This window comes from Pararge aegeria, chromosome 8, assembly GCF_905163445.1.
Source record: "Pararge aegeria chromosome 8, ilParAegt1.1, whole genome shotgun sequence".
Classification (NCBI taxonomy): Eukaryota; Metazoa; Arthropoda; class Insecta; order Lepidoptera; family Nymphalidae; genus Pararge; species Pararge aegeria.
Window position 1 is genome coordinate 6,936,576 of NC_053187.1, and position 14,526 is coordinate 6,951,101.

Below are 14,526 nucleotides of genomic sequence, written 5' to 3' on the forward strand. Positions count from 1 at the left end.
TAAGCGTTTGTGTAGGTAAGTCAATATTTGAAACTCTATAGATCCAGGGTGTAGATATATAAGTAACTATAGAGTTTTGAATACTGACTCATACCAGTGAGTGATAGTTTTTTTGGTTAAAATATTCAATGAAATTGTAATAAAATTACGTATACTGGCTATGTATATGGTTCAAGATAAGCCCTGAGGGCGGTCAATGTTATGTTATAATTTCCATGAAGGTTGTCATAGCGTATTGAGAAACGATTCAATTAAATCCATAGGAATAATCTAGATGCGAGAGTGAGTCTGTTTATTTATTTATTTGTTTTTATATTCGGCTGAACCACTGCACTGATCTTAATATTTTGCACATACCTATATATCGTCTGTACCATTGGAATAGAGATATAATAAGTACAGCGGGGTAGCGTTACGGGATTTCAAAACAATATTTTCACCTATGCATGGATTTGCAAAATTTTCCATTCCTACAGATGGATTGCATCCTGAAGATGGACGTAAGATACTTTTAATCTCGGAAAACAAATGGTTCAGCATATTCAAAAACGGAGAAAAACATAATAACAAATTCTCGCATATCTAGTAGTATATACTATAATATATATGGCTATAAAAATTGTATTAGTTTGATTACATATCAATATACCTTGCCAAACCTTGTGTCGACCTTCACAAACAGACTTGTCTGGTTAATATTAGGAAGTTGTAAGCTAAGTAGATGACTGAGGGTCGTCTTACATTGTTAACAATTTGCACAGCGATTAGAAGCGAATTGATTGGAAATGCTTGAAGCCCTGAACATTCTATATGAAATTAGCTATTGCCTTCGACATCAACCGCATTTTTTTTGTTTTTTTAAATCCTGCGGTAACAAGCTGCAAAATTTACAAAAATTGGATTAGCTTTGCATGTTCATATCCCCCGATAACGTTACCCTGGTACTTGTCAGGGATACAATTTATCATATGAAAATGTATTATCTCTACGCTTTTTTTTTTTTTCAGGTGCTTTTGAATGTATGGTGGATCATCGCAAATTTTCTAATTAAGGGTTTCCTAATTGGTACTGATAATTGTTTAACAAAAATCTCAGAACCTTATACTCAACAACGAGCCATTTTTTAAAAATTGTTTTAAATGTTCTTGGCGACTTATCAGGGTTCCGTACTTTGGCTATTTTGATATGAAACCACATAAAACTAAACCAAATAAAGTGGTTGTTAAATAATTATAGCTTACCTTATCCAAATGGATACACGTGATAACAGTTTCGACGTTAATTTGAATATTTCCGCGCATCTATAACAAAAATAATATGTAAGCGTTGTCTAACTTTTGTTATCCAACCATGTAGGTAAGTAAATCACCAACCCAAGTGCGCTCTCTTATCTGCGCGTTTTATAAATCAGTAGAAATTAATTTTATGACGCTACAACACATAATGGCAAAGCATAGTTTACCGTTTTTCAAATAAGCCTACATTCTTGGCATCATTACGTTCATTGTATAGGAATAAGTTTGGGTTATATTTTAAATCAGCTAGATGTACATATTGCAACAATGTTGTAGAACAATGTTAAGCTGCAGTAAAGGCGCTCCATATAAATAACAATCAAGTTCATTGGCTTTTACAACATCACTTTTACTATCACTTGAACACTGTGATTGAGTGCATACAAATCGCAACCTACTTTTGGGGCGTAATATCATGACGTATGCTTGTTTGCTTTTGGTCTGCCAACGATTTAAAGTTTATAGCCACTATCGCTACACCAAAAATAGCCCATAAATACCACTGATGGACTGGAGGCGTCTCCCAATTGTAGAGTTTGTCCATAAACACGGGACGGACGGGTTGGTCAACGCAGTAGATGTTTGTAGTTTTCTTTTATATACAATGAGTCGCAAGACTCGTATGACACCTGCGGGAATAAGAGGTGTTGTTGTCAACTGGGGGTTTCTATATGCCATCACCACGGCAATTAGCCACACCTACCATTTAAATAATTGGGATACCTAAAAGCTGGCAGTTCATCTGATACACAGATGTATATGTGTGCGAAGGGTGGCGGTAATCTCCCGCCCGAGTAAAAACTTAATAATTTTAAATTTTAATAATTTTTTTTTATCATTCTTTTATTTTATGATAGATAAAATTGTTAGGACTTCAGAAATACGCCTAATGCGTTTTGTAAATAATCTGATATTATTATAAGTTGACTGTATTTTCTTAGTGGTTGTTTTATAATGTCCCAAATGTTCAGGATAAGATGCAAAGGAAAATGAAGGACCTACCTGTCACAGCTCACAAAAGTTCTTCTATGACGCAGTTACTTTACACCAAGGAGGAAACACAAAATAACACCTTTAAACTTCACTTTGAACTCTTTCGAGATCTATTTAATGTCCTTATGCTATTTTAGAGTTTATTTACGAATGATTAGTTAGCATTACACTTCGATATAATGTCAAATGCACGTGTTCAAGATGCAAAACGTCTTTTACTCAGAAGGAAAAAACACAGGGTTCACCTTGCGTGGTATTTGGTATGGAGGTTAGAAAAATGTGTCGCGTGGAAGAGAATGAGGTAATGAGGTACTAGGTATGATTGAACATATAGGAGTGAAGAGGAGCAAATGGTAATTAGAAAGAAAACAAAGTTAGAGACAGACACGTCAGATGTCAAATGTCTGTTAATTATTTATCTACCCTCAAATTTATTGATACATGCATTTGAGATCTTCGATTCTACATGCCAAAGTTCCAATGAACTTGGCCTTGGAACTTGTTTTCCCGGGTTATGATAATAACATCTCTTGAAGCAGTATTATTTTTATACGTATGATATTATTAAAATACCCTCTTTAAAGCTATGTAGTCATTCTATTTATAATCGCTACTAACTTGAATATAAGAAGGAAAGTGTCTACTAGTTCTTAAATAAGACGTACAATTTTATAATATCTACCCGCAAATGAGTGAAATGTGCTCTTTATTAGTTATCAATTGAATGCAAATAAAATATTAATGTTTAATTTACCAAACAGTATCACAATAACACAGTTATTAAGTTACTTACATTTTCAGTTGTGGTACACTAAGTACTTATTAAGTAATATTATGTAGTGGGCGGTGAACTTAAGACAGCATATTCACACGTTCTGGTATTTTATGAACCTAATCCAAAAAGGAGAAGGTTATACAACTTGTTTTTTAGTTTTTGTATTCACGTCACATTCTAATTAAAATGTATGTGAAGTACATTTTTCTTAATTCAAATAAAGCGGTGTGTGCTATAAGTAGCGATAGCTCAGTGGTTAAGGCTCGGCCTCTCTTTCGGGTGACCCCTGGCACGCGTTTTTGATTTAAGCAATTAAAATGCACTAGCTTTAACTGACTGAGTGTATACAAATATTACACACTCAGTCAATATCTTTTGATAACAGGCAAACATTTTGCATAACTTGGATGTAAGGCTTACATTCTCCTATCCATCGTCTTACTAGCCCGCGAACTTGTTTGCGTTTTCCGCAATGCTGGCCAAGTGCGTATAGACTCCACACACCTTTGAGGACATCATGGAGAACTCTCCGGCATGCAGGTTTCCTCAGGATGTTTTCCTTCACCGTTGATGCAAGTCATATTTTCTACTTAAAACGCACGTAACTTAGAAAAGTTAGAGGAATGATAGTTAGTTAGCATGCTGAGATTGGAAGCCCTTTGAGAGTGAAGCTGAAGTCCTAACCACTGATCTACCAGCGCTTGCCATCCATCTTTAGCATTTATTAAAGCAGTACGATTTACGACCCCGCCTGTATACAAAAGACGTTATACAAGCGTAGCATTGATATGCTTCCCCTTATTAAAAGTAGGTTAAAATAAAATATCTATTATGTTTTGTAATTATACGTTCGCTTTACCCAAATTGATCCCCATTAAGATACACACGTACAAACAGCATTCACAATAAATTGCTTTCAATTCAATTTGTCTAACATCAAAGGGTACATTTATTTCTTAACAGCGAATAAGGCATTGCGTTAGCATAAAAGTAAGAGATGGTTAACAGTTATAATATAAACCGAATACATCACCAAAAGCCTATAATAGTCCACTGCTGGACTAAAGTCCTCAGCCATGATCACCGCTGGGCAGACAGGTTGGTGATCGCAGTGTTAATAGAAGCAGTACAGTTCTCTGCTATATATCCCTAAGTCGCCTCGTACGAGACTCCTGGGAAGAGCAGGAATCGTGACGACTGTAAATCGTGACTGCGACCGTCACTACACGGTAAACTGAATACATTTAATATTGTGATAATGAGAGATTAAAATATGACTGTTATTTCAGTTATCTCAGTAAGCGGTCCATACAATGATTTGTGTCGCGTGGGCCAATTGTAGAGAATCAGCTACACTCTCGAGTCACATCAGGCGAGTAGCTGGGAGCCGCTGGAGGCAAGCGGCCCAGGACTGTGTATTATGAAACTCCCTAGAGAAGACCAATGTCCAGCAGTGGACGTCAATTGGTTGAAATTATGATTATTATAATGAGCTACACTCATCTTTATTTGTGTCATAAATGCGTGTTTGACTTATTAAAGTAGTATAAAACTTAAAGTTATATTTCAAAAATCTTTATTTGCATTTAATTATTCTAATCTTTGAGGGAGTTGATAAATAAGGAGAAGTTTAACATTAATTTTGACTCCTAGAATGTAACAAAGCAAACGAAGTTATAAGCGGGTGGGCAATGCAATGCGGAGTATATTCTGTATAATCGAAGATGAAACACTGTATGGAATACTACCCAGTTCCGGTTTTTTTTAAAACAATTTACATACTATACGTAATTTATGTACTATTTATGATTTATTGCTTTTGTTATGTAATTTGATATACCAATGCCCTAGTTGTCTACGGCACTATAATCTTTACTGCACACTAAATTAATTTCGTAGCTTTGGAAAGCCTTTTTATAGATTGACTTTGAACTTCATGAATTTTACAGTGTGATTAGAATCTTATAGAAAATTAAGGTGCAGCTGCTTCTATTGTCCACCAGGGTGCCACATAACTTAGGTAGAGTACTTGATTCCCCAATAGTTGAATTAAAATGAACTAATATTCGAATGCTTTACGAACTAAACATGAATAAAAGACACTGGCGACCTGAACACTAGACGTACTAAACTTGCATAAACGACACTTGTGACCTGTATACAAGTCACACTAAACTTGCATAAAAGACATTTGTGACCTGTATCGAGTCACACTAAACTTGCATAAAAGACACTCGCGACCTGTAGAGGAGGTGTACTAAACTTGAATAATCGACACTTGCTTCCTTAATACGAGACGTACTAAACTTGCATAAACGAAACTTGCTCCCTGACTACGAGACGTACTAAACTATCATAAACGACACTTAATTCCTGTATACAAGACGTATTAAAGTTGTATATAAGGGTCTTGTAATCTAATTAAAAGACGTATAAACGACTCTTTCGAACTGACAAGACATACTACTTGTATAAAAATTTACGCGATCTGTGTACGAGGCGAACTAAACATGCATAAAAGACCATTGTGACCTGTGTAGGAGAAGTACTAAACATGCATATACGACACTTTCTTCCTGAATACGAGACGTACGAAATTGTCATTTAAGACGCCTGCTGCCTGTAAACCAGACTTATTAAACTTGTTTATAAGACACTTGCGACCTAATTACAAAACAAGTTTAGTAACTTGCAGTGACGACACTGTCCATTTGTATGCGAGAAGTAGTAAACTCGCATAAACGATCTTTGCTTCCTGTAAAAGAGACGTATTAAACTTGCAGAAAACACTCTTACGACCTATATACAAGGCGTATTAAACTTGCGTAAACGACACTTGCTTTCCGTAGACAATACGTATTAAACTTGCATAAAATACACTTGCGACCTTTATAGGAGAAGTACTAAACTTGCTTAAACGACACTTGCGACCTGAACACTAGACGTACTAAACTTGCATAAACGATACTTGTGACCTGTATACAAGTCACACTAAACTTGCATAAAAGACATTTGTGACCTGTATCGAGTCACACTAAACTTGCATAAAAGACACTCGCGACCTGTAGAGGAGGTGTACTAAACTTGAATAATCGACACTTGCATAAACGACACTGTTCATCTGTATGTGAGACATACTGAACTTGAATAATCGACACTAGCTTCCTGAATAAGACGTAGGTACTAAACTTGCATACACGACAATACCTCCTTCCTGTACACGAGATATACTAAACTGGCATTGAAGACACTTTCGGCTAGTATACAAGACGTACTTAACTTGTATAAAAACACTTGCGACCTGTATACGAGACGATCTTAACTTGCATATACGACTCTTGCTACCTGTATACGAGACGTATTAAACTGGCATTAAAGTTGTATATAAGGGACTTGCGACCTTATTAAAAGACGTATAAACGACACTTTCGATCTGTATGTGACATGTATTAAACTTGCATAATCGACCATTGCAACCCGATGACAAGACGTACGAAACTTGCAAAAATGACAGTGTCCAGTTATATGCGAGACACTTGCTTCCTGTATACGAGACATTTTAAACTTACATAAATGACACTTGCGCCGTGAATACGAGACGCACTAAACATCGATACGATACGAGACGCATTAAATACATTAGCGGCCTGTATACCAGACGCTGTTTTTTTCAGATGTTATACTCCAACCTAGTGACTATGAAACCGAGTAGCACTCGGTACTCAGTTACTCAGAGAAACATGGTGCATCTCAAATAGCAATAAATAAGAAGATAATAAAAAAATTGTGCGAAATCATATCCAAATCGCATATGATCCCAAACATTTTTTTTATTAACCATCTAAAAATTAATGTTTTGCACACAAAAGTAAACTTACGGTGATCTCTGGGGCTACATGTGGCAATTGAATTGATCGCACGCACGATGCAACCAGATCCTCATTTTACCATATATCGACAAACGGGACCCCTACTTATGTCATCTTACCAATTAGACAAAGTTACTCAATGCTCTAGTTTAGGCATCGTTTCCTAAGAACTAGATGTACGATTGCTGTTACGATCTCGATGTATGCAAATATGGGTAAATTTTCGTTGGTAGATTGATTGATTTTCTAGCTTGCTTGAGATCTAAAAAGTGTGCTGAACTCAAGCACAATATTTTCGAGTAACCCATTACTATTTTAATAGCTAGATTATTGCGCTGAATTAAATTACCACCAACCTTTGGATTACCAGAGTTATGGGCCTATTTCTGTGAAGTACAATATTTCGTGTCTTATGACCACGGACGCTGAATGTTAATCGTACGGTTCTCAAAAATATTGTACTGATAATTGAGTGACCAATGATCAAATTCACTTTCTGGGATATAGGTCGCATCCACAGCTGGGCACACCTCACTTTTCTACAATGTTCCCGCGGAAGAAATTATCAAGCAGTTGTGTATGCCCTTTATTCTCACAAAATTAAAGAAATAAAACAACAATTTTGAGAGGCGTTGAGTTATTAAACAAAGTGTTGTAATTCAGTGGCAGTTGGCGTGTGCCTCCAATTTTCTTCTGTTCTGTCTCACGAAACTCCAGTGAAGTCCAGCCGTGACTTGCACAATACCTGCCCATCTCTCTTGTTCGACGATCTCTACTGCGTTTACCTTCACTAGGATACCAATCGGAGACGGTTGTACACAATTTGTGTTTTTTGTTCATAATAATTAATATGGTCGGTGCATTTCCATTTCAGTTTGGGTATTCGAGTGAGAATGTATGATAATATTTTCGTTTATTTCTTTTTACACCGGTCTTATTAATTAAGTTCAAAGTTTTTTTACGACCGAATTACAAGTACTGTATTCTCTGCATGAGCCAACTCAAGACATGAAGCTGAGATGAATGAGCTAGTAATGTTTTTTTCCTTTAAACATTTCTCTGAATATGAGAAATACCAAAATTATCCTCTTCAAGATAAGTGCATGTAATTGAAGGGGCTGTCAATCCATTTAAATGACACCTTATTAAGTTATTTTTGTGTCAAAATGATCCCTTCGCTTGAAATGTTAAATTACCAACACTGATACAGGTTATATACAATATTCCGATATTTATTTATTAAAATAGAGAACAAAAATCGAAAATTTCATACATACTTGTTTTTACAACATAATTGTTTTTCAGTATCTGGGTGTTTATAATAAGTAATTAAGTACATTGTATAGTCATAAAAATATTTTTCCGTCATCTTAGTACCCATAACGCAAGCTACACTTACTTTGGGGCTAAATGGCGATTTGTGTATTGTGTGTAGTATATATTTATATTTAGACTTACCTGACTTATACTGCACATATTCTGAGAACTTTTGAAACATCAAGTTTGTCTGTTTGTTGGGACTCTACCACTAGTTCAGAAGACAGACTCTACCGAGAAGAAGCTGGCATGAAACCCTGCAGTTGCTCTGGGCCAGCATTAACAATTAAACATACATTTTTAACTGCTTCTTTACCAGTTGCCTATGACGCTAGTTCATGTTAATATTAAATAAGTTGAAACCTGTTTGTTTGCTTTTTTGTTCGGCTCAATCGCTACAGAAATAGTTTGCATCCCGGAGTGTACTTTAAGCCTGGAAAGTAAAACAATACAACCTTTGTTAATTTATTACTTATGTTCGGCTTAACCACTGAATCTAGCCAGTGGATTTCTAGCATGTTAACGGAACGGATTATACTTTATATGGCATTTTGGATCCGATACAGATAAAGAACACCGTTAACCTAAATAAAAAGATATTACGGGATTTAAAAAAAAAAGATGGTTGTTTTATGGAGTATACAAACCACTAAACGGAACTGGAAAACGCATGGTGATAGGAATTAAAATATACGTAAGAATTTTTTTAATACATTTTTATAATTAACATCTTGGACGCCCTCAAAAGTAATAACAGGAACATATCACATCAGTATCATTTCACTGGCTGCAGATTCTTGTTTTTGTTGTAGTAGGTACGTTAAAACTCGATATTTTTGTTAGCGTTTATTGAACCTGCGTAAGTTAAAGAGTCGGTATTAACAACAAAAAGTAGTAAGTTTACTTATTCGGATTTAATTAACTGCCCACTTGCATTGGGAGCGTGTTTTTTATTTGTCACACAATTAAATTGTAAATTGTTTGTCTGCGTATGGTAATTACTAATTATAGTTATCATATCAAAAACATCTGTTTTTTTTTAAGTACTACGATTAGGAAAGAAAACTTTATGCGACATTTTTGAATAATGTATTATTTTGTAATCTAAAAATAAGTTTACGTTCCTATCTGGAAATAGATAAGACAGCTTCGATTTATTCATCACCTTTTAAGTAAAAGCTTGGAAGCCCTTTTAATGCAAGAGAAGCTGAATTATATTACTAGTCATATATTATCATATGTATGAGGCAACATGTTTTAATTATTGCATCACTTGTTTTGAATTCCTTGATTAAGATCAAGCCCATAAACTTAACAAACGTCGATTATTTTTGTTATTCAACACAGATGCACTTTTTTAAAACCTGCGATGATGAACCTTTATCAGAATTACAAATATAATAAAAATCCAGCTTGGAGGACCAAGATTTACAAAAGGCTTGAGTTTATGGAGGTTGGGGTCTTAGGTGCTGGAATGGCGACCCCGCACCGGTAAGCACAGCGTAGATCGGCCCCCAACTAGGTGGAGTAACGACATCAGACAGGTCGCCGAGAGCCTCTGGAAATAAGCTGCCCGGGACTGTGGATATTGGAACTCCCTACAAAGGACATATATCCAGCAGTGGACGTCAATCGGTTGAATTGATGATGACGAAAACTTATTGTTGTATTAAACAGTAATTGTTGCCTTCTAACAACAATAATTAATAGCAATTAACAATACGTACTTACACGCAGATGATCATCATCATCATCATATCAACCTGGCCCACAAGGCACTGGTCTCCTCCCACAATGAGAAAGGGTTAAGGCCGTCCACTACGCTGGTCCAGTGCGGATTGTTAGACTCCACACAATTTTGAGAACATTATTGAGAACTCTCCAACATGCGGGTTTCCTCGAGATCTTTCCATCAAGAGATATTTTTAATTGCTTAAAATGCACATAATTTTGAAAAGTTACAGCGTCGTCGTGTTGGGTTTCGAGCTCGCTCCCCTGAAAATTTAAGCACAAAAATGGAGTGTTCTTCATCGTTATCTATTTAATTACGGTGATGTTGCCTACGTTATACATTTTTGGTATCAAGTTTTTCTGCTAACAGTTTTTGATGAGAAAGCACCAGTCCGGAGCTAGGAAATTGGCAAACCATGCATCGAGAGTACGGTAAAATGACGCTCTCCGTATTTATAAGCAAAGCAGCATGGGTGGTCCATACTCTGAAATCGTCTCCTATAATAGAAATATCCTGTGCCCAGCAGAGGTGATTAATTAACAAATAAATAAACATACTACGACAATACACATATCGCCATCTAGCCCCAAAGTACGTATAGGTATATGATATGATATGGGTGCTAAGAATGCATATGAATATTTTAATGAATATTATTTACCTACATAAATATTTATAATGTACAGATAAACACCCAGAAACTGAAAACATTGATGTTCATCACACAAACATTTTCCATTGGTGGGAAACCGAGCCTTAGGACTCAGAAAGTATAATTTAAGAAACTTTTAATAGGTTAAATACATAACAAAAAATGACTGAATGCGGTTAATACATGGAGTGCTTAACATAAAAATGAAGATGGAGAACAGCTCAATCAACAGCGCAATCAGATTATAAGAGAAAAACTCTATATCGGCATGGACCGAGTACAATTTTGTTTTTAAAACACCCAGTAGCCCTTTAAAATGTACACACAAAGTTCATCCGTTCGTATAGTAGGTACACAATTAGAACTAGTATTTATATGAAAACTAGCTTTTTTTTGATGAATATTTTACTATATTATCCTATTCCGGACTAAAAGAAATCCAAAAAATCAGATATAATTAAAATTGGTCTAGCCGTTCTTGAGTTATAAATGGTGTAACTAACACAACTTCTTTTTATATATATATAGATACTCGTATAATATAATTAAAATATGCTTTTCCAATTTTTTTTAACTAAAAACGTAATCAACTAGGCCTTCAGTTTATTTGCTCGTGTCTATTAAAAAGTTAAATGAGATGTTCTTTTGTTTATATCTTATGAATGAAATTAAAGAGATGAATACTTAGTTCGAACATTCATTCAGAAGAAGAAGATAAATGCTTTTTGGTTTAATATTTACAATGTTTAAATATTAATCATTCATTCATGATTCCTGCAAGCAACCTTTATTCGTACATATGAAGTTGGCAATAAGATAAACTATACACACGAACACCAAGTGGCATCTGTTGATGTGGGTGTATAACTTTTTCATATAAATTCAATGCCGCAATCGTTGCGAACTGAGCTCGAAACACTTTCTACTTGCTAGTTTATACACATTGGCATAGATGGCGTTGTAAAATAAAAGAAACTAAAATTAATGAGCTATTTAAAACGAAGCAATATTTATTTTTAAAATTAAAGATTTGAACAATAAAAGGGCACACTTTTATGACTGTGTTTTCACCATGGGTTAATGTTAAACGGATACAGTAAGTTGGCTCTTTATTTGTATTTAAAACATCTACTACGTTATCCCTTTATTATGTTTTGACCTCAAAGCTGAATAAAACCGTACATCATTTAGAACTAAATATAAAATTTATAAAGAATGTATTTGATCAGAGGTTTCCTGTACCTTCCTAATGTAATATCATGCATCAAGTTTCAAATTCAAATATCAAATTCAATCTTTTATTCTCGTAAATCTTTTATTCACGTAGGCCTATCACAAACGTTGACAATTATAAAGCGTTCATACTTATATGCTTCCTTTATTGTGAGGTGATGTTGATAACTACATTCGTATATTACAACCTAAAGCTAGGAAGGTTCTAAACGCACCCTGGTCCAAGAAGATCCCACAACAAACTTATTTTTTGTTATCATCATCTCATAGTCAATAGTATTTAGCTATGAAGTGAGAGATATTCATACCCAAGCTTTTTATCGTTTATGTAATCCTTATTGTACGTTGTTTGTGTATTACCAAAAAATATTATTTGTGGTCAAGGTCTATATCATGTTGTTCTTTTAATAACCGTGTGAATTCATCAAGTAAGGTTCATGCCCCAGTTTCAATCGTTAGGTGCTAATAAATAAGGCAATAGTCTTAAGGCTTACAATCTTAGTCATTAGGTCTTAGAATTTATTGGAAACCGATCTGCCAGTTTTTTTCATTTTATTTACAATTAAAACATTCATATATTTGTCAAGTTTCCAGGATTTTAAAGCAAGAATCAGTATTAAAACAATTTTTTTTATTAACAAAGTCTAAAGAGAAGAAGATCTGGTTTAAACGGAAATAGAAAAAGATAAAGCCTTTTACAACCGACTTCAAAACAAGGAAGAGTTTCTCAATTCGACTGTATGATGTGATGTGTTTTATTTGTTACGCGATTACTCCGCAAATTACAATCCTTTTACCTCTTTTTGTGTACCTCAGAGATAGCCCCATTTAAATTTGGTGACGATCTGACTAATATTCTAAGATATGAAGCATGAAACTCCTTAATTAATGAGAGTTAATCGCTTGCGATCAATGCGATAGTTTAAAAACAGTAGGTTTTAACAAAAACCGGTAAAACTGGTGATGAAGGCGTATGGCCACCGAAATTACACACTACTTAATAATACTACTTATTCTTTTACAAGTTTAGGTTCTATTATTTTAATATGTTGCTAAAGAATTTAAGCTCATCATAAACAAAAGAGCTGTTTAAGTACCTACCAGAAGAACGCCTTATTTTTGTCGTCTCCTCATCGGGAAAAGCAATATTTTGTAAAAGGTTACAAGTATTGGCTACTATAACTGAAACAGTTACAAATCTACGTTCTAAAAAACGTGAAGAAAAAATTAATCATGAACGAAACCGAGTTCGGAAATAAAAATACCAATTTAAAACAAGTCGGTGGTCGGTCGGTGGTTTGAAGTCGGTGCCAAGTAAACTGTTTAAATTTGCAGTTTTAGTCCCGGGGACGGTTTTGTTTTGATAAAAAAAAAAAACTAAAATATATTTTCGTATTAGTCTCTTTCAGTACCTACTGCGTTCTGATTCCTTATTGCACTCTTAACTTAAACCTAAGATAGCAGTATCTCATTATAAGTTTTTGTTTAACATGCTTTCAAATTATAGCAAATGTTTGTACCATGCATAACTCTAATCTAGAGCTGTAGTATCAATAACAATAGCATTTGTTCTAACAATCAGCTCTTTGACGGAGTAACAACAGTTGAATTTGACTAGAGTTCAATAATTCTGTTACATAAACAGAATGGCTTGATTGTTAGATTCTGCTTATTTCAGGCTCGAAGCTTTGTACTATCGCTTATATTAGTATTATTTTTAAAAGCTAGTATTAATACGAAATACCTTGATCTTCGAAATATACCTAAGGATTAAAGTTATTTTAAAATAATACGTCAATAACATTAAAATATTACTTCTGATATAAATAAGCTCATCAGAATTAGATTTTATGTTAATTTAAATAAACTAATCTCTAAAGACTTTGTATTATTTTGCCTGTTACATTGCCATGAACTCTAATAAACCGTATAAACGAATAATTCAGTATATAAGCGTATCAAACTTTCTAGTTAGAGTGGTATATTTTGTCATTTTTCATAATTGAAGAATGGATTCTGAATTATGACTTTACAAAATTTTATTTAATAAATAAATAAATACACTTCTACAATACACACATCGCTATCCAGCCTCAAAGTAAGCGTGGTTTGTGTTATGGGTACTAAGATGACTGATGAATGATTTTATAAATAATATGGATACTTAAATACTTATAAAATACAGATATTCAAATAATTCATTATTCATTTATTTCAAGTAGGCCTACTTTAAGTATGTATTTCAAGTATGTATGTTTGTAGTGATTCTACCACCGGTTCGGTAACCGGATTCTACCGAGAAGAGCCGGCAAGAAACTCAGTATTCGCTCTTTTCCAACATCAACATTTATAATCATTTATTCCAATCTACCTTGTCATTAAGGTTTTCATCAAATATAAAGATAAACACCCAGACACTGAAAAACTTTCATGTTCATCACAGAAACATTTTCCAGTTATGGGAATCGAAAACTTGACGTTTCAAAAGTATGTTAGGCCTACTTGAAATAAATGAATTTTGAATTTTTTGAATTTTGAATCCATGGCCTTGGGCTCAGAAAGCAGGGTCGCTGCACAATACGCCAATCGGTTGTCAATATTATTATATAATATTGACAGCCGTATGGCTCAGTGGTCAATAGTATATAGATCGCAAGCTT

The 14,526-nt window shown here is 34.4% G+C and overlaps 1 protein-coding gene across 1 annotated transcript in view; it reads right to left on the minus strand.

Annotated features, from left to right (window-relative positions):
* Positions 1-2,661, minus strand: part of LOC120625586 (band 7 protein AGAP004871-like) — a 174,511-nt gene extending 171,850 nt beyond the window's left edge. Inside the window, exons 1-2 of the mRNA XM_039892649.1 lie at positions 2,298-2,661; positions 1,242-1,301 (exon numbers count right to left, since the gene is read on the minus strand). Coding sequence (XP_039748583.1) covers positions 1,242-1,301 — 60 coding nt within the window. The 5' untranslated portion in view covers positions 2,298-2,661. The remainder of the gene's footprint in view (positions 1-1,241; positions 1,302-2,297) is intronic.
* Between the last annotated feature and the right edge of the window lie 11,865 nt (positions 2,662-14,526).